Raw genomic sequence first — 24,071 nt, forward strand, 5'->3', positions numbered from 1 at the left:
GTAAGGATTCAAAATGCTGACTAAAGAAAGCAAAGAGAGCAGACGACAAATATCAACATGGCTGATATTTTCTCAAGCCATGGAATCGAAGAATTATAAAGAATGTTGTTGCTTCGAGTTGCCACCCAGGTTGATGGATTATATAACGTAGCGGAAGCAATCTAGCGTCAAATTCACGTGTAAATTAAATAACTGTTACATATGAAGATCGAAGTTTATACGGGTTACCTATTGAAGCGTAAACTAAGTACGTCTATCACGTAAACCTCTAGTTTCATAGCAACTCAATCAAAAAGCCACCACAAGCACGATCACGATCTCCAAACATTCTGTAGTCCTCTATTGTATTACTCAAATAATATCTAGAAAGAAATTTTTTGTGTTGGCAAAATTTGAAGGAAAAAACATCAAAAATTCGGCGAAAATCCATGTATATACACATGTTTTTAGGGTCAAAATCCTTTTTCAAAACCACAGATTTAATTAGCAAGGCTTCCTATTATGAAACTAATTTTGATCAATTCAAAATTAGCTTCTACCATAATAAATTATGAATTATTGCACTAAAAATTTGTAATTGCACTCCTTAATTCAATTTTAAAATTCTTCCATATTACCTTATTTAACTCCCCATGTTAAGATTCACATACTAATCAACTAAATTTAATTATTGACTATTTAATTTAGTGATTACTTCCTTTAGATTTTCGCTTCACTTATTTCATGTTCATCGGTCGGGTTTACACATGAAAACGACGTTTTCGTAAAGGTGTATCATCAATCTCAAAATCTAGATATGAATTCTATCAACTAATTATTATTTCATCAATGTATATTATCATTGTCCAATTTTGCTAGCCTTGTTGACCAACAAAAAGAATATTGCCTTTTAATAAATTAAAATAATAAATAACATACACAACTAATAGTAATTATATATCATGATTAAGAGTATAAGTACATTGAATGAGCCAGAGAATTATTTTATTGAGTCAGTATAAAATACTTATCTCTACTTGATCATTTTATTACATACAAAATGCAGTAGCACAAAAAGTCAAAATTAAATTATCTACATAATCAAGATAAATTATATTTAATCTTGTGCTACAACCATGTGCGAATTTAGGGGGTGGAAGGGGGTCCACTCAAACCCCCTTGCTGGAAAATTTCACAATACATATAAGGCAAACAAGAGGTTGTGAGTTCGAGTCACCCTAAGAGCAAGGTGGAGAGTTCTTGGAGGGAGGGAGCCGAGGTCTATCGGAAACAGCCTCTCTACCCTAGGGTAAGGGTAAGGTCTGCGTACACACTACCCTCCCCAGACCCCACTAGTGGGATTATACTGGGTTGTTGTTGTTGTTGTTGTTGTTGTTGTTGTTGTTGTTGTTGTTGTTGTTGTATATAAGGCAAACACCTCTATATATTATATTTTGAATCCCCTTGACACAACCAAAAAGTATAGATCAATGGTCAAGGGGGTTCAAAACCTTTGTAAGGTTACTTATTCAATTCTCACCGGCCATATAGTCTTCTTTAATATTTTTTTTTGTTGAATCTCCTTATCGAAAATTCTGCTTCTGCCACTGGCTACAAATATTCCGATGATTTATCCATTTCCATCATTAGATTGTGAACATAAACTTTTTGACTTATAAGAACCGTTGATTTAATCTTTCGTGTATAAGTTAAACTCTATACACTAAATCATCTACTATATAAGTAAATGATACACGGACGAATACATGATCTATTTAAAATAAAATTTTATTAAATTAAATAAACAAACAAATAATTATTTCATAAAGAATACTACTTATAACAAAACGCATAGCTTATAATATATATTTACACATGTAGAATTTTGACTAAAATTATTTGATTCAGCCGAACACATACATAACCTTCTAGCTCCGCTTTATTATGAACATTATGTTAACTTTTGTTTTATATTTTCTTTAGTCTAATGTTGTGAGATTATAAATAAATTATTGAGAACGTTTATTGTTTAAACGGTATTTTCATTTGTCTCTAACTATTAATATTCTAAAGCTTCGATATTGTTAATGTATCAAAAAAGAAACAAGTGGAGCCATTGTGTTTAAGGTTAGGTTACATACTGCATCAAAGTGTGTATAAGGTTACAAGGCATGATCACCATTTTCTCCCCCCTTTAACCATCATCTTGCCAGAATGTAAAGGCCAATTTTATTTTGCTTTTTCCACAACCTACTTTTACTGTAAAATACCACTTTACTTTTTTTTTTTTTAAATATTATTTCTCTTAAAACCCATTTTATATCGGACTTTTATTATAGGGTATTAGAGTGAAACTACTGTTTCTAACCACAATTTTCTCAATATTTGACGTATTTTTTGTAGTAAAATATTGTAACTTGTAATACTTTTTGTATAATTACTAAAATATCATAAAAATTACATTTCAACTTCTCTTCGAAAAATCTATAGGTAAATTTTTGATTTTTCTAGCTCTTGTCCCCCTCGCCCCCCTACTATTTTCTTTCTAATTTAGACATGATATATTGTGTTCGCAAAAAAAATAGTTATAGTTACAAGAATGATAGTAGACTATTAGGTAGTATTAGACTAGTATATAGGCTCTTTATCAATGTTTTTGAAATCCACGTGGGATTCAGTTGGTTCATTTTCTACACTTTAAATAGTTAGTACATCTAAAATATAATATTATTACTATATGAAGAGTCAATTTTTTTTTTCTTTCGTTTATAAATTTTAACATGCTTTAACTTTAAACTTGATCTTTCTAATAATTTTATGTAGTTTATCATTATCTGATAAAGATTAAGTTGTCAATCATTGAATTCAAGAATTGTTTTACAAGCATGGGTCTTTCTACTCTAAAAATTTTGAGGGTATTTGAATTGACTTTTATTACTTGTTAAATTAGTTTTTAAATTCTTTTTAGTTTTTTTCCGATGTTTGACAAAATTAAAAAATAATTAAAATAAGTAAAAACTATTTAAAACAAGTCAAAAGTGATAAGATAATGATAAGATGGGCAACTTTAACTATTTAAGCTAAAAAAATCACTTTTTTAAGCTACTCTTTATCATTTGACGAAGCAAAAAGGAGTAATAAATTTTTCTTAAGAATATCGTGAAGACACACGTGATAGGAGTTGGATGACATGACACACAGGACGGTTGGCGAATTTTTTTGATTTTGTGTGCGAAGTATCAAATGCAAAATGGAGTCCAATGCAACGAACCAAAGTGCCAAAGGCCGCTCTTTTCTCGTTTTCTTCTTCTTCTGAGGAAAAAAAAGAAAGAAGAAGAACAAAACATTAACCCCCCCCTCCCCCCAAAATAGTGCTTCTTCATTTCTTCCCTAAAATTTCCGCCCTCTAACACATCTTATATTTAACAAAATTAATCATAAAACACTTTCCTATTTGGGAGAGAGAAAGAAGATCTTGAATTACCTAAATCTTATGGAACAGCTTGTCAACTTTATTATTCGACCCCCAAGGTATGATCTTGATAAACCCCTTTTCCAATTTTGCAATTATTTTTGTTGCTAGTTTTAATTGCTACAGTATGCATATATGTTTGCTTTTGAGTTTATTTTTGTAAAGTTTGAATCTTTATCCCAAATTCTGATGTGGGTTAGTTCTAATTTGATGTGGGGGTTTTCTATTTAGTGTAGTGTCTTACTTTGCTAATTGAAATTGTAAGACCTATGCAAAGTATATTTGCTTTTGTGTTTATGTTTGTAAAGTTTGAATCTTTTTCCCAAATTATGACGTGGGTTAGTTTTAATTTGATGTGGGGTTATCTGGAGAATTTGGGGATGTGGGGGTCTACTTTTTATGCTTCTCTTTATTGTGCACTTGTCTGGTTTAGGTTTCTTGATCTTAGGAGTTATTGTTTTGTACTTCATGTGCAGAAAAGTTAGGTGTAAATCATAATCACTCAAGTACTGAATTTCCTTAAAATTTTGAAATTGACAGGTAATTTGTTTGTGTTTATTTAGGGCCTGATATACGTTCGAGACTTGAAATATAGGGTTTTTAATCCAAACAAATGAAAATTTTGCAAGTGATTTTGCAAAATTTGTGAAATGTATTGCCTTTCCTCTTTATTTGATATTGAACAGTGCATCTTTTGATTGGATCCACCATTGAGACTAATGACTGTGTTTAAGGCGTGTTTCTATAATTTGGAATTTGGAAGTATCTCTTAGTATTGCTTTTCCCGAGGGAAGAAACTAAAAGAGCTACATTATCGTGCTATTTATGGAATGCAAGCATGTTGACAGGTGATAAAGACTTCATATTTAGTACATATCCATGTCATATAGTGGGAATCCTCTTTTCAGTTTATGGAATTTCTTTTGAAATTTTGTGTATCTCATTTTCTTTCCAATTTCCGTTGTCAATTCTGAACCTAAGAATATAAAGGAGGAGATGTTTCTTAGACTTAGGGTTCTGATTCATCCATTGTGGTACACGAAAGAACTAACTCTGGAAAGGGTATTTCCAGAAATTACCTGGAGGAACTTTTATTCTTTTTACACTGGGATTTGGAAAGGGGCTTGAAGCAGCGAAATATCTGTTTCTAAGCAAGATAATTGAGTTTACTGCCAAGATAATTGAGTTCCTTATAACATGCCCTGACAACTGACCTATACCCATTTTCTTCTTCTAATTATTGTGCTATAATTGATGCTAATCTTAAACTAACGACTCTACTTCCTGTGTATTGCAGGGCTGAGTATGATCCTAAAAATGACCTACTAGATGAAGAATTCATGCTTAAAGGGAAATGGTACCAAAGGAAGGATCTGGAGGTGAGTGCGTTGGTAATTAATATCCTGTTATTTTCAGTTATTTTTCTCTGAAATTTAGGCCATGTCAATGTTTTATTTACTCATTAAATAGACTATTTCCAATTAATTTATTTACTAGTTCATATATTTTCTGTTTATATTTCCCAGAGCTGGTATTAGTTGTCAAAAAATATTTTATCTACTCATTGAATAGACTATGTATTTCTTTAGCCGTGTTTACGTGTATTCTTTATTTGGCTCTGTGTTGTTAATCTATGTTGCTTGGACTCTCCAAAAGTGCTGCCGCACCCGTGTCGGATCTTCCAAATTCGGATCCTCCAAAAATGCACTAAATTTGGAGGATCCGACACGCACCCAACAACATTTTTGAAGAGTCCGAGTAACATAGTTGTTAATAACCAAGTAATGAGTTGGAGAACTAATACGAGACAGTTGACATTGGAAAACTAGAAAGTGATAATGAAGTACATTTACTAATATGAAATAGGTTGATAGTTGATCAAGTAGAGACAGATCTAATATTATAATGGGAGCAAAACAAAGAATCATAGTTATCTGATCAATTTTCAGACTTATGTATTCAAATATAAGCCTCTCTACCCCTCGGGGTAGGGGTAAGGTCTGCGTACACTCTACCCTCCCCAGATCCCACTAGTGAGATTATTACTGGGTTGTTGTTGTTGTTGTTGTTGTTGTTATTGTTGTATGTATTCAAATATAAAGTGATGTTCATAAAACAACGAATATAAGCAAAACTTTATAGCTGGAACTTTTTACTTTGTTAATTTTGACCAATGGAAAGAAAAAATCTGAATACTATTTTGTAACATCAATATCCATGGGAACTGTGTTAAATCCCTTTGCTCTTCATAATTAGGTTGTAGAACCTGACAGATAAAGAGGCATGCTATTCTCTAGAATGATGTGTTGAGAAGCAACACGACAATTGCTATAAGTAATGTCCATAGAGGAACATGCTTTATGGAGTAAAGTCATAACAGAGAAATACTGTGAGGAGCTGGGGAATGGAGAAGTGATCGCATCATGATGCCACATGGAACTGCCTTACGCGAAGAGTTGGCAGACTTCTGTTAAAACATGTAAATTGAAGTGGGTGGGGGCAAGAGTTAACTTTCGGAAGCAAAGATTATCTGATGACTCCCTTTATGTGAGGCTTTCCCGATAATCATCAACATGTCATGCCAACAAGGAGAAAGCACACCATGAGATCCTTATTAAAAGATTACAAAAATCATTTCAGGAAAAAAGTTCAATCCTTCACTTATGGCTATAGGAAATTAATAGAGGTTGATCTTGTCTTTTTGTTTGTGGTCTTTTTATTTGCTTGTTATGAAGGGGAGCCTTGGCGCAACCGCGCATAGTGGGAGCTTAGTGCACCGGGCTGCCCTTTTATTTGTTTGTTTATATGGACTCCGAAGAATTGTGTGGTTACCTAATATAAAAGCTATAGTTTTTACTATTTTTGTTATTGGACCAAGCTTGTGAAATGGATTGCGGTGAGACTTGAACTTACAACCTCTGCATGCGCTCTGATACCATGATGGATTGTGTGACTACCTCATCTGAGTGTTTAAGTTGTTATAGACAGTATACTAGACAAGAGGTTGTGAGTTCGAGTCACCCCAAGAGCAAGGTGGGGAGTTTTTGGAGGGAAGGATGCCGAGGGTCTATTGGAAACAGCCTCTCTACCTCATGGTAGGGGTAAGGTATGCGTACACACTACACTACCCTCCCCAGACCCCACTAGTGGGATTATACTGGGTTGTTGTTGTATACTTTTTTTAAAGATTTATTTACAAACTCTTTAGGTCATTGCTAATGTTATTGAACAGTTCACCTTTTGTCTGTATTTCGAGTTACTATTTAGTCATTTTAACTTTAATGGCCTTACTGATTTGCAGGTTAAAAATAGTAGGGATGATGCTCTTAAATGTACCCATTATATGCCTCTTATTCGTCCAGAAGGAAAGCCACTGCCTTGTGTGATTTACTGTCATGGAAACAGGTTAGTGAAGGTTAAGTAGTACTCTTCCTGTTTTTACGCTAGAAAATTACTGTACTTTTCCTTTGATGCAGCGATTATACGGAGAAGAACTTTTTTATTTATTTATATTTTGACTTCATTTAATAGTTTTCTTTGCTAAAAAGTTGTTTTGGATGATCCTTTGGCAGCGGATGTAGAGCAGATGCCAGTGAAGCTGCTATTATATTATTGCCACTAAACATAACTGTTTTCACCCTTGACTTCTCTGGATCTGGAATTTCTGGAGGCGAGCACGTTACATTGGGGTGGAATGAAGTGAGTAGCTGATTATTCTATTTGAGATTCAAATGAAAGCTTAGACCTGTTGATAAGTTATTGGATAAATGCTGCCTGTGCCTATTCTATCTTAAAATACTTTAGAGAAGGTGATTAGTTGTTAAGTCTAAAGCATTATTTGAGATTTGCTGTGCAGGGTCTTGTAAAAAATAGAGACAAAATTGTTTCCTCATCCGCAACTGATAAGCCTGAAATATAATGCCTTAGCTTTTGGTACCATAGCTGACATTGTTTATCTATTTCTTCTCCTTTTTTATAAGTCAGTGCTGTTTACAGTTTTCTTTATGCAATGTTTACTCTCTATAATATGCAAAAGAAGCTGAAGTTATTTTTTCTTTTAAATATGGCATATCAGTGAAATTACAAGTACCTAAATGCTCTTACAGACAAGCTGGGTGGGGGTGGGATGGGTATGAAGGAGTTTTTTTTTTTTTTTGGGGGGGGGGGGGGGTGACATGTTAGTCTGAGCCATGATCTATGTGTCAGAATCTTCTACTTTTGCTGGGATGTCTTGTTGAGTTACAACTTGTTACCAACAACTGCCCGTTGTTGTTGCCTTCTATTGTTAATGAATTTTGACATTTTTTTGGTCTGTTTCTCAGAAGGATGATCTCAGAGCTGTGGTTGAATATCTGCAGACAGATGGCAATGTTTCTTTGATTGGCTTGTGGGGCCGTTCAATGGGTGCAGTTACTAGGTACTCTAATTTCTTTGCTTTTTTTGTTGATCCTGCTGCATCCATATACACTGTTTTGCATACAGATTCTTGGCATAAGGAGGGTTAACTAGCAAGTGGAATAACCTGCTGGTGATCTGTATTGTTGAAGAACCAGGGAAATAAAAGGCTTGGAGCCGCTTTTCCATTTCAAAAAAAGACTTGGAGCCGCTTTCCTCAGTTTTAATTCTGTGAAACTTGCCTTCATTGTTTTTCTTATATAAGAAACACTGGTGGGTTTTTTTATGTTGGAGTAAAAGTACTGGTTGTTGCCTTTGAGATGGCCCAAAAAGAAAGTGCAACAAATTTTAAAGATGTTGAAGGCATGCTGAATCCACAAAAAGATAGAACATTGTTTAGTTGTAGTTCTTTGACATCCATACCTGGTTAATTTGGTATATTATCATTTTGATGTAAGCCTATAGCAATCTAAAGTTGGATCTAGCTGAAAAGATTTTCACTGTGTACTAGTAAGAATATTTAAATTCAAAATATCTTGTGCTATGATGTTGTGAGGCTTTAGGGAGCCAAGACTGTGTGTACAGCTCTTAGGCATACACAAGCTTCGCCGTAGGCACAACACAATGAGGCAAGTTAATGGATGAGACAAGAGAAATGCAAAATTTTCCAAAACATATTAAATCCCGTGTTTTAGGATCACAGCATTTTTTTGTGATAAGAGTAGTAAGATCATTTATCTTACTACCATTTAGCACGTTCAACACATACTTAAATTTAGTATTTTAGGATCATAAATTTGTATGGCTAAACCATTCACGTCGTTCTTGCCCCCTTAAGCACAAGAAAGGTTTGTTTGGCCAAAAAGTAGTAGTCATCAAGCGTAACAGATGAATAGTCAAAATTGGTCTTGATCTGCTAAGTTTCACATTAGATGAGAAATATTATTTTTTATTAGGTATATCAAGAGAAGATGGGATATTTCATGCGCAAGATTAAGTCTTCAGTCTCAAAGAGTTTCTTATTTGTTACGAGAAAGGTTTTCCTTTTTTGGCTAGTTAATTATTTGTTACGAGAAAGGGTTTCTTTTTCTAGCGAGCTAACATATCGATTTACTTCCGGAAATCAGTTTGACTTGACAGATTGCATGCGCTTGCAATCTCTCTACCTTTTTTTTTTGCTGTATATGGTCAGGTATATACCTATAACATTGTGCGTCACTGGTAGCCGTATTAAAGTGACTGACTTATACATCGACTTTGCAGCCTCATGTACGGTGCTGAGGATCCATCCATTGCTGGAATGGTTTTAGACAGCCCCTTCTCTGATTTGGTTGATTTGATGATGGAACTTGTAGACACTTACAAAATCCGGCTGCCCAAGTTCACTGTAAAGTTTTATAGTTGAAATATTTTTATCTGGTGCATTTTGAAATGTACTTTCTGTGTTCTTTTCTTGGGTTATTCTCATATTTTCTCTTTGCAACTGAAGGAGTGGCCTTCTGTTCTGTTTTCTTCCTAATTCATTGCTCTTTCTAAGCTTCCTCCTTTCCTGTTATTTTAGGTAAAGTTTGCAATCCAATATATGCGCAGAGCGGTTTTAAAAAAGGCGAAGTTTGACATAACCGAGTTGAACACAATTAAGGTATTTCCTCTGGAAGGTGTTTTACGTATGAGTTCTGATAATATGACTTTTTTATGTTTGACAACCTTCAGCAATTGAGAAATAGAACAGTGTGTAAGTGAAGATACTGTAGGAAGTTTTCCTATTAGTATCAAGTTTTTTTTGGTGTAACGTTTTTGGAAGTGATAGTTCCATTTATTTTTTTAAACAATTTTATTGACCATCTTTGATCGTTTCTTTATGCTAAATTTTATGTAGGTGGCAAAGTCATGCTTTGTCCCTGTTTTACTGGGTCATGCTGTTGATGATGATTTTATACAGCCCCATCACTCTGATCGTGTATTTGAGGCGTACATGGTAACTGTCTAATTTACCCCCTCCCCCCTTCCGGAAAAAAAGGAGAAAAAGGAAAGAATTGGATAGTCTTTTTTTCTTTTGTTCTTAATTTTACAGACTTTATGGGTGTAAAGGCATGTCAAATGTTTCTTTTTCTTCTTGAAGTGGATCTCTCGGTTTAGAACGCCAGTTCTTTAGTGCTATGCTCCTTTATGCGCTATGTAGCAATTAACTTCGTGTTTTATAACACTTTTCATTCTTGTAACTGGTATTTATTGCTGTTTGTCCAGAAATGACATATGCCAGTATATTCCATCTTGTTTCTTATTGTTTAGTGAACTTAATGTTGGCAGGGGGACAAGGATATTATAATATTTGAGGGTGATCACAACTCTCCACGTCCACAGTTTTATTTTGATTCTATAAGTATCTTCTTCAACAATGTTTTGCAACCACCAGAGGATGAAGCAGTGGGTGCATTCTTTGACATGCCACAAGATTATTTTGGCAAGGTATAGTTCTATGAATCCATGTCATTATTGGTTCAAGTGCGTGGAAACTGCTGAGTTAGGCTAATAACTCATTGGATTCGAACTCTAATTATTTCCAGGGCAGTTGGAGTACAGTCCATGAAGTTGACTTTATGGATGATGTCCATGATGGTATTAATTTTTTCTTCTCTTTTATTTCCAGCAGCTGTTTCATTTCCTCCAAATTTTTATCTTAGAGAAGGGGAGAACGGGTTTTATGTTGATTCTTCATGCTATTCAAATATTGACTGTTATTCATGTTTAATTTGTTCTCAGTTGCAGCTGCACCAACTAGTAGCACTGAAGATGTAATAAAGCAGGTTCGCTCCAAAAGACCCATGAGTCGGACAGAGGTAACAGAAAAACCTTCAAGTTGTTGCTTTGGTTGGTAAAATAGATGGCATGAGCTCAATTCTATTACGGAAAAGTTTGGGGGTTTTAAGAGGAGAAACTCAAGTGATGGAAAAGAAATTTATACACGGACATGTATGCTTGAATAACTTAGTCAGAGTTGAAAAGAGCAGGTGGAAATGTGTAGTTACTGACTGTTGAAGATATAATATTAAGAATGAGATTTTTGTATTAACTTAACATTTTAGATAATATGGTCTCACAATTCAACATGGTATAAGGTCTTGGATTCAAGTATCACCTCCACCAAGTATTAAAAAGAATTTCGATGTGCTTGATCGGTGCGAAATAATCAGGCCAACACGTGAGGGGACGTATTGAAGATATAAATATATAAAAGTGTGCTCTCTCTAGCAGCTTAAACTTTTAGATGAGATGTTCACACAATTCAACAGTTACGACATACATGCTTGTAACCAAATGCATGTTAGTGTAAATCTGCAATTTCCCTTTTCTTTCTTTGAAATTATAGAATTGGCTGATTCAAAATATATTCTGATGTGACCCATATTTTACATAGCATAGTCAAAAGAACTTTTGCATTCATAGGATGTTTTTTCTCTATACACCCATTTCTATGGAACTTCTTTACCTGAGTTGGTTTATAGAACTGTGCTTTCCTTTCTGTGACATACGACAATGCACGACCTGACCCCACTATTTGCTTAACTTGTGTCCACTACATTGTGCATTAAAATTTATTTTTTTATTTAATTATTATTATTATTATTATTATTATTTTTTGCATAAGGAGACTTTGCTTTTCCTTGCCACTACTTCCTCATGCTCTATTGCAGACACTCTCATGTTCCCCTTCTGCTCTCGCCTCTGGATCTGCAATCGTTACACAGCTACTCCTTCCCCAGATCTTTTGCTTTTCTTTGCCAATTTTTCCGTTTCTATGCCATTCTTTTGGTGAAAAAAGAAAGCTTTCCTATTATTCCCCTTTCCTTCACTAGTTATATTCAGTTCAGATTGCTTATTCGCACCACAATCTTGACCTCTGATCAAGCTATGTACATGGGTAGATAGGCAGTTAGGGGAGTTTTTTTGGGGGTGGGGTGGGGGTGGGGGTGGGGTGGAGAGGGTCGGTTGGCCTGCCGTTTCAATCGATCTCCTGCCGCTTGGTGCCGCTGTTAGTTCTAGTGGTAACGAGTCTTGGTCTCGTCACATAGAAGTTGGTGCAAACGAAGAACAAGGATTTCATCCAAGGTGCCTCCTTTGGGTTGAAATTCAAGCTTCTCCTTAAACAATTCAGAGGTGATTTTTTCCCCAAGTTAAGATATGGCAGCTAGACATGCCCAAGTCATTACCATAGTGGCAAGGAGATTATGGCAATTGCAGGGCTAGTGACTGGACAGGAATCACCCCACCCCCTCTGTTGAGAAAATTCCATTCAAGGTTGAATGATATTTCATTTTGTCTTGGAAGAAGAAGTTTAGGGGGAGATCCGTGCTGCTGAGGATTTTTGTGATGGAAAAGGAGTGATCAAAGGCAAGAAGCTACTTTAAAGGGGACAGTTAGGGGTGAGTGGGTGACAGAAAGGGAAGGGAAGGGGTAAGTGTCTACAGGGGTAATCCCAGGATGGTGGATGGGGAAAGGAGGATGAGATCAAAACAGAGAAATGCTGAGGATAAAATAATTTTTTTTTGGCTCTTTATACATTTTCAACCATGAACTGCGCTAACCCCAGTTAATGCGTCTGGTTGGATTCGAGTGCTTTAGGCTTCTGTGTGTCTACGTGGTGAGAAACATAGATATGAGAGTATAGATCTGTCATGAGAAACCTTTCTAGTAAATCTCTATTGCATATCTACCATCTGCTAAGTTAATCAAATCATCTCTGTTGCATGTCTACAAAAAACCGTGCTTACTCATGAAAAAGTTTATCCTATGTTTTCTGTCTCATTCTTGTTTATTTCAATTGGTTCAGGTCCCGTCTGACATATCTGCGCAGGATAACCAGACTGAAGACCAGGTAATTCCACAAATTTCGGAATTATTTATGGAGATTTTAACAAGGAAAACTTTCTTAAAATGCTTATATTCCCCGAATGTTCTTCCATAAAATCAATCACCTGAAATATCCACTTTAACTGGAAGGAATTAGTCTGCTTCAAGAATTTATGGATATGCTTTCATGTTTCTTTGGCGATTCGGCCTCCCAATAGAGTTTGACAAAAGATGCCTGTATTAATTTTTCGATTTTGAAATGTTCGTATGGCTGGGCAAAAGTAATTTCTGCTACTTCAACTAATTCATAGTTTCATACATATTTTTCTCCAGGAAGAAGGTACTGGAACCGACTCTGTCCCATCATCTTCAAAAATGATCAGCTTTGAACTTTCCAATGGTGACCCGTTTGGTCCCAATGTTCCTGCATCAATAGATGATGATGACTATGTGGAATACTCACTTGATAGTTTGGCAGATTTTCCTAGTAATGTGGAGGAAGAAGAAAGGGTAAGTACGTTGAGGTTTACAGGATTTAGTCGCTTAATTGTAGGCTTCAGTATTCTTTCTATTCTTTCACTATTTGACCTTTTGTCCGTTGACAAAATATCAGATGTTAATGAAAGCAGTACTCGAGTCTTTAAAAGACTTGGAGGTAAAACCTCCCCCTGCCGAGCAAGTGTCCTCAAAAGTTGTCGAAGAACTTCCTCAACCTTTGCAGGACAGTAAAGAGGAGTCAGCTTCTACAAAGCAATGTACTCCATCGAAAGAAATTAGTGCTAGTGCCATAGTTTCTAATGGACATGATTCAGACGCCAAAGTCCAAGTTCAAGATACTGATAAAGTATCAGCAACTCCAGCTAACAGTACTTTATTGGCGAAAGAAGTGAAAAGCAATGGGGCGTCTTCTCATCGTGACACGTCCATCAGCAATCAAAGTTCGTCCAATGTTGACGTGGTTGATGGTACTAAAGCCACTGTGACCGTTGTAAAGAACCCAACAAGTAATATCATGGATGGTTTGTTGCGTCGTTGGGATCTCAACTTCTTCAAGAACAGATAATGGTTAGAGGATTGACTTTTTTACAAAGAAAACACTTGGAATGGATTACGCGTAGCAGAAAAAGTTATAGCGGTTATAGAAATTTGCTGTTTGCTGGATGTACATTTTTTGGGGGAGTAAATATTTGTACTTTCTGTCAGGGGCTGGTAAGTTGTGGCAGGTGGTTGTGGGAAATTGTGGGGGGGGGGGGGGGGGGGGCATAGGTTTTCCTTGTTTGGTACAAGTGATTCAGCTTGTATATGTATTCCCAATGTGAAGAAATTAGGCTCATAGGCCCATTGTTTGTTGTAAATTATGGATTACCAAAATGTGTTAAGTAGATGTACAGGTGATGTGCACAATTTTTTCATGACAATCTTGCAATTGTTAGCACTCAAATTTCTCTATTTTATTCAGTTTTATAGTGTTTGTGTATTGTATACAAATGGAACACATCTCATATTTTCAATTAGTTACTCAATTAGTTAAATAGTTGGGTTGCCGGCTATTTAAGTTAATTCTTTTTCTCTGGATTGGATAAACTAAACATTATCTTCAAGCAGGTAAGCAATGCTTATCTGCTAGAAGTAATTTGGAACTGCACCACATAGGTTTTTGTCATTTAATCGATCAATCAATCAACTATGTCTCAATCTAATGGAAGTTTTTGTTTCCAACAAATTACTAATTTATCAAAACAGTGTTGAACCCTATGTTACTACTTTCATCGTCCGCTCCCACATTTGTCAAAGAGATTTAATGGTCAGCATATCCTTGAACTTTTTAAATTGTCTACTGTTGTGTACTTCAACTACGTTTTGTGCCAAAAGTGAAGGGCATAGTGAGTATAAAGATTCCTCAGAACATTTCTCAGATGTTGGACATTTATGCTTGCTCTCATCTGCCAAAAATTGATACTAAACACAAAATGTGGTCGTTTGCCTTTTGCGTGGTCATATACTTCCTTTCATTGGTTTTTAACTTATAATTTATTGTGATCTTGTTTGGCAAATTTTGGCTGGATCTTTGCCATCTTTATACTTTGCTCTGTCAAGTAAAAGCAGTATAAAAATAAACAGCAGCGGAACTTGTTGCGAATTACAATATATTACTGTAACTTATGAAATGTTTCTGTAATAGCTCTCTACATAATAATGTTAAATTAGAGAAAAAGAATGCTCTACCATATACTTAAATATTTACAACAGTATTGGATTTGAATGGCTAAAGTATTATTAACCTGAAACAGTGTTTGTGCAATAACTGTTGAAGTTTCTGTCACTCCTTTTCCCCAGCCAACAACTTCATTGCAGTATCAACCAGCGCATGAATAGTCACAGTGTGTCGATTCATTCCAACTGTTCCTGAGAAAACATTAAAGCTCTCAAGCTCTCTAGCTCTGACGTAGTTTCTATAATGTACTCCACTTCCTTATCCATTCCCAGATTTCTGAACACTTGAATGTTTGTTCTTTTATCTCTCATCATCCAGATCGACAACTCTATGACAAACCTCCTAATTCTTGGAACCTTAATTGATGGATGTTGATGCTTCCTAAGAATCTCAACAAGTTTTGCAGCCAATTTAGCTTCTTGAATTTTCGCTCTCTGGAACATGATGCTCGACTCTTCTGGTGTTATAAACTTGAATATATGTGCACCTACTCCCATCATTACTTCTTGTAACTTGTTTTCCTCTGTCATTATTGCTTTGAGTACCTGAAAAGACAAAATTCAATTAACCTGCAGTATACTATTAGGAACTGAATGAATAAGTTTTTGTATGGTACTTACAGTTGGTCCTGCAACAGCAAGTTCCCTCAATTCTTCAAAGTAACCTGATCCACTGTAGACACATAAGTTTCTCAAGATTCTTGCTGCATTTACTCGAAGCAATGGAACTTCCAATGCTTCGACGAGCTTTCCAGTGACCTTGAGTTTCAATATCCTATGGCAATTGTTCTTGCTTTCAAGTGCCAGCATAGCTAGTGCTTCTCCTGCTGCACTTCTTACTTGACCATGATTGTTAGGTATGGACTCCTTGAGGAAAATGTTGCACAACTCCTTAAGGATTCCGCCCGTGCCTCCAATTCTCTCTGTTGCATCATCTTCTAATGCAAGACTTTTCAAGATCTCTATTGGACGAGAGGCGCGAGGCCGCCCTCGTCCGGTTGGCCGCCCAAAAATAACGGATCGAAAAGTATTACAACCGGAGATCCAACCTCCAACACTTCAATATCGGGGACTTGGTGTTAAGAAAGGTGAGACTGAACGCCCAGAACCTGAACAAAGGGAAGCTGGGACCGAATTGGGAAGGTCCATATCAAATTATCGAGATTACCGGTAAAGGTTCATACAAACACGAAGCAGGGAACAATGAGCAACTACCAAACAACTGGAATGTGACCCACTTAAAACGATACTACTGCTAAGTTACGACCCCTTTCATTCTTTTCTTTACATATATTGTGAATTGGTCTAATACTTGTAGGCAACAACCAAAGAATGATGCAGTTGTTTGTCCTGAAAGCACGCGCTGCACTCTTTTTTCCTTGAACCAGTTTTGTCCCAAATAAGTTTTCTGGCAAGGTTTTTAACGAGGCAACAATGGATCGTACTAACTTAGAATCAAAGACCGGATATGAACCGAAATCGATGGTCGCATTAATAGTATCTGAGCCCTCACGATGATCGACCTCAAATACTGGGGCCATCACCCTCGGGTAATGATTTTATCAAGGAAGGAAACTTTGTGCTTAAACAGTATGGGCTCGGTGGATAGCATTTATTATAAGGGCCAAATAGTCAAGTGAACCGTGCCCGCGTAGACCACCTAAGCCATAACAGGAAGCTTGTACATACTTACAATCTTGTATATTGCGCACAGGAATGAAAGAAGGTTTCTACCTTGCAAACATATATTTTGCCCCTTAAGACTATTACATTTTTTCCTTAAGGATATCGAGCCCAAGGGCCGCCTCTATCCGGATCCAAGAGATTACCCCCACTCAGGGACTGTCATCCAAGGCAAACTTTGATGGCTCGGGCTATTCGAAGCCCGGAGGTACAAAGCCTATTAGGCAGTACTTGAACTTAAAAGGCTACGACAACCCTAGAAACGACTCGGAGACGTCCGAAGCCCGTAATCAAAATATAAGGCCTTCAAATATTCCAAACCGGTTCAAAGGCTACCTTCGGCAAAAATATAATCTATAAACATATAAACAAGCACTTCGGGGAAAGCTTCAGGTCATACCGAGCCCCCCCCCCTCCCCCACAAGTTTTAAACAAAATTTACATCGAGAACGAGTCTTGTTCGAACCTCCGAACAAGACCTTATTTCCACGTTTTATTCCGTGCTAAGGCATTTGAAATCTTTGCAATCATAAATGGGAAGCCAAAAGAAATGAACTCAAACATTGCCAAAGGAAAAAAAGCCTTATATAAATTGCAATTAAAGTCTTTTACAAAGGCCAACGATAACAGCCTCAACAAAATGAACAAAATACGAAAACAAAGAAAAATCCCTAAGGCACCTACGCCTGATCTTCACCAGAACCCTCCTCGTCACCGGAGCCGTCCGGGTCTTCTCCATCCTCGGGTTCGGTGGTGCCCTCAGAGCTTTCCTCACCCTCAGGGTCAACCAGCTTCTTGGCCTCGGCCTCGAGCTTTTTCGCATCTTCAATCTTGGCCGACAGGTCGAAACCCCGGGCATAGACCTCCTCAAGATCATCCTTTCGGGACAACCACTTCACGTACTCAACAATAACTTTCAGGCGGTCCTAGGCTGTCTCGGCATCAACCCTGTACTGGGCCACCATCTCTTCAGCATCAGCCCAGGTTATTTCTGATACAGGCTTTGTTGTTTCAATTTCCTTGCTGAGGGCATCCCGTTCAACAATGGTCGATCCCACTTGAGACTGGAGGTCTTTGATTCATTGAGCCCGTTCTTCGGCTTTTTCTCTTGCCACTCGGAGGTCCATTGGACCTCCACCAATGCCATCTTCTCCCGGGCAGTCTCCTTCTCTGAAGCCAATCGGTCCATTTTTCCTTTCTACCCTTCGGCTATGGCCTTGACCTTGTTCATCTCGGCTCGAAGTTGGTCAATCGTGTCAACTTTCTGCTGGACCTACGAGGTTTGGACGTTAGTCGCCGTGTCTAACTCATCATCAGTAACTTCAAAAATATTTACTTGTTCCTCCAGGTCGGCATGCTCCTTTTGAGCCACATCCAACTCTGCCCGGAGACTCTTGACTTCTTTTTCATGTTGCTCGCTGAGAAGCTTATACATGTCCCTCTTCTCATCAAGATCCTTGACCTCAGCCTCGAGCTGGTTAACCTCAACTCGGTACCAGAGAAAACTTTCATGATGAAGTACCGAGGCCTGCAAAAATATAAGAAAAATAAAAGGCATGAGAGATATCAAAAACTGAATCCGAAGATCAAAGTGTAATGACGCCTTATCCAGTCCAGTGTATGCTGTGCTTCGTTAAACAAGCACGGCGTATCCACCTTGTTCATTTTTGCCTGGTCTTCTTCGGTTACCAGGCACTGGAGGTAGCTAGCTACCCAACGGGGGCGGAAAGAACCCGGGCATCCTTCGGGATGGTGATGATTATTGACCGCTTTCTGCCGGGATCCATGTTTGGGGCGTGGAACTGGTTGATTAATTTTGGTCTTGAGTTCAGCCCGCCGACCTCTAAAGATGGGTCTTTCCTCAACACCTTCAAATCACCCAACCCGGAGAAGTTTTCTAGGGCGGTTGAGTCCACACCTTCAAAAAAGGAACGAAGGGGATTGTCCACACCATGGGCCCCTTCGTTGGATCACTCCTTCGCCGCTCAGGCTTTGTCGAACATAGACTCAATGAACGAAAGTGACCCCGAGATTTCTATGACACCGGGCGGAGAAGAGTCGATGTCTCGAAAGGTCTCGGCCCTCACATCTACATCGACCTCCTAAACTTTGAGAGGGATCAGCTTCCGTTGTTTCCCCCTCGGCCGCCACCCGCTCTTCGGGGAAGGACGGCTCACAAGACACAAAAACATCACCTTGCTCGGGCTCGTCTCTAGGCCAAAAAGGTGAGTCCGAGTCAGGCGCTCGGGAGCTAGAGCTCTCCGTTGGCTTACAGGCCAACCTTCTCCTTGGCCTCTTCTTCTCTGAACTCGGGGAACTCGGAGCCCTCCTTCTTATCTGTTGCGGCTCCGGGTTGCCCCGAAATGGAAGGATTGACGGATAGGTCTTCGCCCCCTACTAAAGGCCTAAGCTCAATGGTCTTTGGCAATCCTACAAAAAGAAAAGAGAGGGAATGAGAACATGGTGTTGAAAAAAGGAGCCTAGTGTTACTTATTCAGGAAAAAAAAAAATCTTACCGTGGGAACGGGCCTCCCAGCAGCCCTTCGAGAGTTGCTACCAAGAGTGCTCAGAATAAGTCATCTACGAGTAAATACCCTTGATCCACTCCATGAGCCGAGGAATGGCATTTGGGACTCAATCAAGGGCTACACCTCAACAAATACTGATGAGAAAAGGGAGATAAAACATAAAATTAACATTTAAATGAAAGTTATGCTTACGTGATACATTCCACTTCTCGGGGAATGGCCTAACTCGGCAGGGATCAAGTCTGCGGTCCTCACCCAGACAAAGCGTCCCTACCTGCCTTGATATCGATCCTCGTCGATGCTTGAAAATGGTGCTTTGCTGGCCCGACGTATGAGCTTTATCAGTCCCCCGGAAGATTCAGGGACTGTACAAGCGGAGTAGATGATCGATGGTGAACAAACATGAGTCTATTTTGTTCACAAAGAATCTGAGAAGGATTACGATCCTCCAAGGCGATGGGTGGATCTGACCGAGGCATACTTCATACCTCCTACATAAGTCTAGAATAACCGGGTCCACCGGGCCCAATATGAAGGGATAAGTGTAAATATTTAGATACCCCTCCACATGAGTAGTAATGTCGTCATCGGGCCCGAGGATTACTATGTCCTTATCCGCCTTGCCATAATCCTTACGAATTGCAGGAAGGACGACCTCGGTGATGGAGCAAATGTACCTAGATACCGCCTCGCATCGGCCTTGCACCGATGAGGGATTTTCGACCTTAAAGTTGTCCGTAACCAAACACCCCCTAGGTACGAGCATTTTCAAAGGAGGCTCAACTACCGATCCATCGGTAGCCGTGCCCAGAGCAGACCTCTCGGGGTCAACCACATCGGGAGCGGTCTCCTCCACTTCGGTGGTTGGCCATGAAGAAGAAGAAGCAACATTTTGGGCAACAGTCTTGGAAGTCTTCGCTATATTTATCTAGAAAAACGATTGAAGAAGTGAGAAGGAATATTGAGAGATGAAGGGTAAACGCTTGCTGAGAAAATCAAGCGCGCGTGTTTGGGTAGAAGATAAATGAAAACTTGCAATTTGCTGAAACATCTTGAAGAACGAAGGTAAGAATGTTGAGGTATAAAGAGAGGCAGTGATATCTTGAAGGTACGAAGGTAGAAGCTTGGTCAAAACGTAAAAAATGAACCAAGGAGGGGAGTATTTATAGATGCTTCGCGCCGTTTCATATCTAGGGACGGTATGCTGATGGCCGACACGCGTTTGAAGTCATTATGACACGACTGATGGGACGTTTCAGATTCTTTGTCATTTCTGTCACAACGTATTGAAGAAGGAATCGAGGTGCTCATATCGTTTCTCGTCGTTTCCGTAAATGTATCCTCCGAGAAATGAGGGGACTATCTGTATACGGGTGAAACCAATCCCATGGGATGCCTCGATTTCCGATGAAGTGAACAGAGCAAGAAACGTAAAGGCAAGGAACCTGAATCGAGGTAAGGAGCCCCTTGATTCGGGGTCCGGGCAAAACACCCGCCCTCGGGAGTATCGGGGCCATGACCCCCAGGTCCGGTTCGAACCCAAAAGCCTCAGAGAGCATTACGAGATAATCGAGCATGACCAACAAAAAAATGTGATATCCGCGACCGACGGAATATCACGACGTGGATCTCGACACATATCGGCACAAAATCGGTGATTAGTTAAACAAAAGATTTTTACCTTTTATGGAATTGTACTTAGGGTAAAACTCCCCTACTATATAGGGGGGGGTCTGATTATTCATTCGAGACATTGTAACAAGCACATCAAGGCGCTGTTACTATGTCCGGGATCACTCCTCTTGATTGGTTTAACAATTTATCACGTCCTTTATCTGTTTAATCTAACGCATTTTATCATTTGTATTGAATTAATCCACGTATCCTTAGAACTACTTACAAATTTAATTGTTATCCGGTTTTGAGGGTAAACAATATGTTAGCTGAAATTTCACTTTGAGATTAGTGTTGGGAAACAGTCCAAAGATACTTTTAACATGGTGTGTTATTGTTCGCTTTGTAACAAGCCTGTACTGTTTTCACAAAAGGCCTCACACCATTAAAAGTATCCAACTCTTTATAAGTAGAATCTTTTTCCTTTCTACTTTCCATATGGGACTTTGTTTACACACCCAACAATTACCAAGTGTGTGCCTTAAATTTATAGTCACAAAAATTTCTCTTAAAGATGGACAACGTTGCTTTGTTCTTGCTGGCCCGGCGTACGAGCTTTATCAGTCCCTCCGGAAGATTCGGGGACTGTATATGCATAGTAGATGATCGACGGTGAACAAACAGGAGTTGATTTTGTTCACAATGAATCAGAGGAGGATTACGATCGTCCATGGCGATGGGTAGATCTGATCGAGGCACACTTTATACCTCCTACAGAAGTCCAGAATAACCGGGTCCACCGGGCCCAGTCTGAAGAGATAAGTGTAAACACTTAGATACCCCTCCACATGGGTAGTAATGTCATCATCGGGCCCGGGGATTTCTATGTCCTTATCCACATAGCCGTAGTCCTTACGAACCGCAGGAAGGACGACCTAGGTGATGGAGCAAATGTACTTAGATACCGCCTTGTATCGGCCTTGCACCGATGAGGGCTTTTCGACCTTAAATTTGTCCGCAACCGAACACCCCTTGGGGACGAACCTTTTTAAGGGAGGCTTGGCTGTCGGTTCATCGGTAGCTATTCTCGGAGCAGACCTCTCGAGGTTGACCACATCGTAAGCGGTCTCCTCGACTTCGGTGGTCGGCTGTCAAGAAGAAGAAGCAACCTTTTGGGGAACAGTCTTGGAAGTCTTCGCTATTGTTATCTAGAAAAATGTTTGATGAAGTGAGAAAGAAGATTGGGAGATGAATGGTAAAAGCTTGCTGAGAAAATCAAGCGCGCTGGTTTGGGTAGAAGATAAATGAAAACTTGCAATTTGCAGAAAAATCTTGAAGAACGAAGGTAAAAATGTTGAGGTATGAAGAGAGGCAGTGATATCCTAAAGGTACGAAGGTAGAAACTTGGTTAAAAAGTAAAAAATGAACCAAGGATGGGAGTATTTATAGAGGCTTCACGCCGTTTTGTGTCTAGGGATGGTCTGCCGATGGCCGCCACACGTTTGAAGTCATTATAACGCGATGTTTTGGATTCTTTGTCATTTCTGTCACAGCATATTGAAGAAGGAATCGAGGTGCTCATGTCATTTCTCGTCATTTCCGTAAACTTACCCTCCGAGAAACGAGGGGACTATCTGAATGCGGGTAAAACCGATCCCGTGGGACGCCTCGGTTTCCGATGATGTCAACAGAGCAAGAAACATAAAGGCAAGGAATCGAAATCGAGCCAAGGAGCCCCTTGATCCAGGGTCCGAGCAAAACACCTGCCCTCGGGAGTATAGGGGACCATGACCCCCGGGTCCGGTTCGAACCCCAAAAGCCTCAAAGAGCATTACCAGATAATCGAGTACGACCAACAAAAGACCGTGATGTCCGCAACCAGACGGATATCACGACATGGATCTCGGCACATATCGACAGAGAACCGGTGATTAGTTAAATAGAAGATTTTTACCTTTTATGGAATTTTACTTAGGGCAAACCTCCCTTACTATATAAATGGGGGTCTGATTATTCATTAGGGACATTGTAACACGCATATCAAGGCACTGTTACTAAGTCCGGGATCACTCCTCTTGATTGGTTTGACAATTTATCACGTCCTTTATCTATTTAATCTAACGCAATTTATCGTTTATATTAACTTAATCCATGTATCCTTAAAACCACTTATAAATTTAATTGTTATCCATTTTTGAGGATAAATAATATGTTAGCTAAAATTTCACTTTGAGATTAGTGTTGGGCTAAAACGGTCCAAAGATACTTTTAACATGGTGTGTTATTGTTCGATTTGTGCCAAGCCTGTTCTGTTGTCCCCAAAAGGCCTCACACCATTAAAAGTTTCCAACTCCTTATAAGTAGATTCTTTTTCCTTTCTACTTTCCATATGAGACTTTTTTTACACAGCCAATAATTATCATGTGTGCGCCTTAAATTTATAGTCACAAATTTTTTTCTTAAAGATGGACAACATAGCTTTGTTCTTGCTGGCCCAGCGTACGAGCTTTATTCGTCCCTCTGGAAGATTCAGGGACTGTACATGCAGAGTAGATGATCGATGGTGAACAAGCAGAAGTCGATTTTGTTCATAATGAATCAGAGGAGGATTACAATCCTCCACGACAATGGGTGGATCTGACCGAGGCACGCTTCATACCTCATACAGAAGTCCAGAATAACCGAGTCCACCGGGCCGAGTGTAAAGGGATAAGTGTAAATACTTAAATACCCCTCCACATGGTTAGTAATGTCGTCATCGAGCCCGAGGATTATTATGTACTTATCCGCCTAGCCGTAGTCCTTACGAACCGTAGGAAGGACAACCTCGGTGATGGAGCAAATATACCTAGATACCGCCTCGCATCGGCCTTGCACTGATGAGGGATTTTCGACCTTAAAGTTGTTTGCGACCGAACACCCCCCGGGAATAAACATTTTCAAGGGAGGCTCGGCTGTCGGTTCATCGATAGCCTAGCCAGGAGCTGACCTCTCGAGGTCAACCACATCGGGAGCGGTCTCCTCGACTTTGGTGGTCGATTGTGAAGAAGAAGAAGCAAATTTTTGGGGAACAGTCTTGGAAGTCTTTGCTATTGTTATCTAAAGTTTGAAGAAGTGAGAAGGAAGATTGGGAGATGAAGGGTAAAAGCTTGCTAAGAAAAGCGCGCTGGTTTGGGTAGAAGATAAATGAAAACTTACAATTTGCTGAAAAATCTTGAAGAACGAAGGTAAAAATGTTGAGGTATGAAGAGAGACAGTGATATCCTGAAGGTACGAAGGTTGAAGCTTGGTCAAAAAGTAAAAAAATAAACCAAGGAGGGGAATATTTATAGAGG

General features: G+C 38.9%; 2 protein-coding genes across 4 annotated transcripts; one reads left to right on the top strand and one right to left on the bottom strand.

The window, feature by feature from the left end:
- The first annotated feature begins 3,209 nt into the window (after positions 1-3,209).
- On the top strand, positions 3,210-14,138 carry LOC104107438 (uncharacterized). 3 transcript variants are annotated; one of them, XM_070186157.1, is made up of 14 exons: positions 3,210-3,510; positions 4,749-4,830; positions 6,753-6,856; positions 7,024-7,150; positions 7,774-7,868; positions 9,110-9,233; positions 9,408-9,488; positions 9,726-9,824; positions 10,157-10,315; positions 10,414-10,465; positions 10,610-10,686; positions 12,678-12,722; positions 13,031-13,207; positions 13,311-14,138. In XM_070186157.1, exons 1-14 carry the CDS (start codon positions 3,473-3,475, stop codon positions 13,758-13,760), a joined length of 1,710 nt encoding a protein of 569 aa, XP_070042258.1. In that variant the 5' UTR covers positions 3,210-3,472; the 3' UTR covers positions 13,761-14,138. The 3 variants fall into 3 exon arrangements, with proteins under 3 accessions (XP_070042258.1, XP_070042259.1, XP_070042260.1); XM_070186158.1 differs by lacking the exon at positions 3,210-3,510 and adding an exon at positions 4,262-4,299; XM_070186159.1 differs by lacking the exon at positions 3,210-3,510 and adding an exon at positions 6,436-6,557.
- A 689-nt stretch (positions 14,139-14,827) lies between these two features.
- On the bottom strand, positions 14,828-17,783 carry LOC108946248 (uncharacterized). The gene is made up of 3 exons (XM_070184685.1): positions 17,593-17,783; positions 15,533-15,968; positions 14,828-15,457 (listed from the first exon to the last, which is right to left on the bottom strand). The coding sequence occupies exons 1-3, from the start codon at positions 17,781-17,783 to the stop codon at positions 15,089-15,091; spliced, it is 996 nt and encodes a 331-aa protein (XP_070040786.1). The 3' UTR covers positions 14,828-15,088.
- Positions 17,784-24,071: the final 6,288 nt, after the last annotated feature.

Source organism: Nicotiana tomentosiformis, chromosome 9 (genome assembly GCF_000390325.3).
Source record: "Nicotiana tomentosiformis chromosome 9, ASM39032v3, whole genome shotgun sequence".
Lineage (NCBI taxonomy): Eukaryota > Viridiplantae > Streptophyta > Magnoliopsida > Solanales > Solanaceae > Nicotiana > Nicotiana tomentosiformis.

Bases quoted from the DNA above. Each gene is read 5' to 3' on its own strand.
- LOC108946248 (XM_070184685.1), bottom strand. From the start codon at position 17,783: ATGGACCGATTGGCTTCAGAGAAGGAGACTGCCCGGGAGAAGATGGCA. The intron at 15,969-17,592 runs GTATCAGAAATA...CCGATATTGAAG, and splicing joins AAATTGAAACAACAAAGCCT to TGTTGGAGGTTGGATCTCCG. The intron at 15,458-15,532 runs GTAAGTACCATA...TTGTCTTTTCAG, and splicing joins TTGCTGTTGCAGGACCAACT to GTACTCAAAGCAATAATGAC.
- LOC104107438 (XM_070186157.1), top strand. From the start codon at position 3,473: ATGGAACAGCTTGTCAACTTTATTATTCGACCCCCAAG. The intron at 6,857-7,023 runs GTTAGTGAAGGT...ATCCTTTGGCAG, and splicing joins ATTTACTGTCATGGAAACAG to CGGATGTAGAGCAGATGCCA. The intron at 12,723-13,030 runs GTAATTCCACAA...ATTTTTCTCCAG, and splicing joins ATAACCAGACTGAAGACCAG to GAAGAAGGTACTGGAACCGA.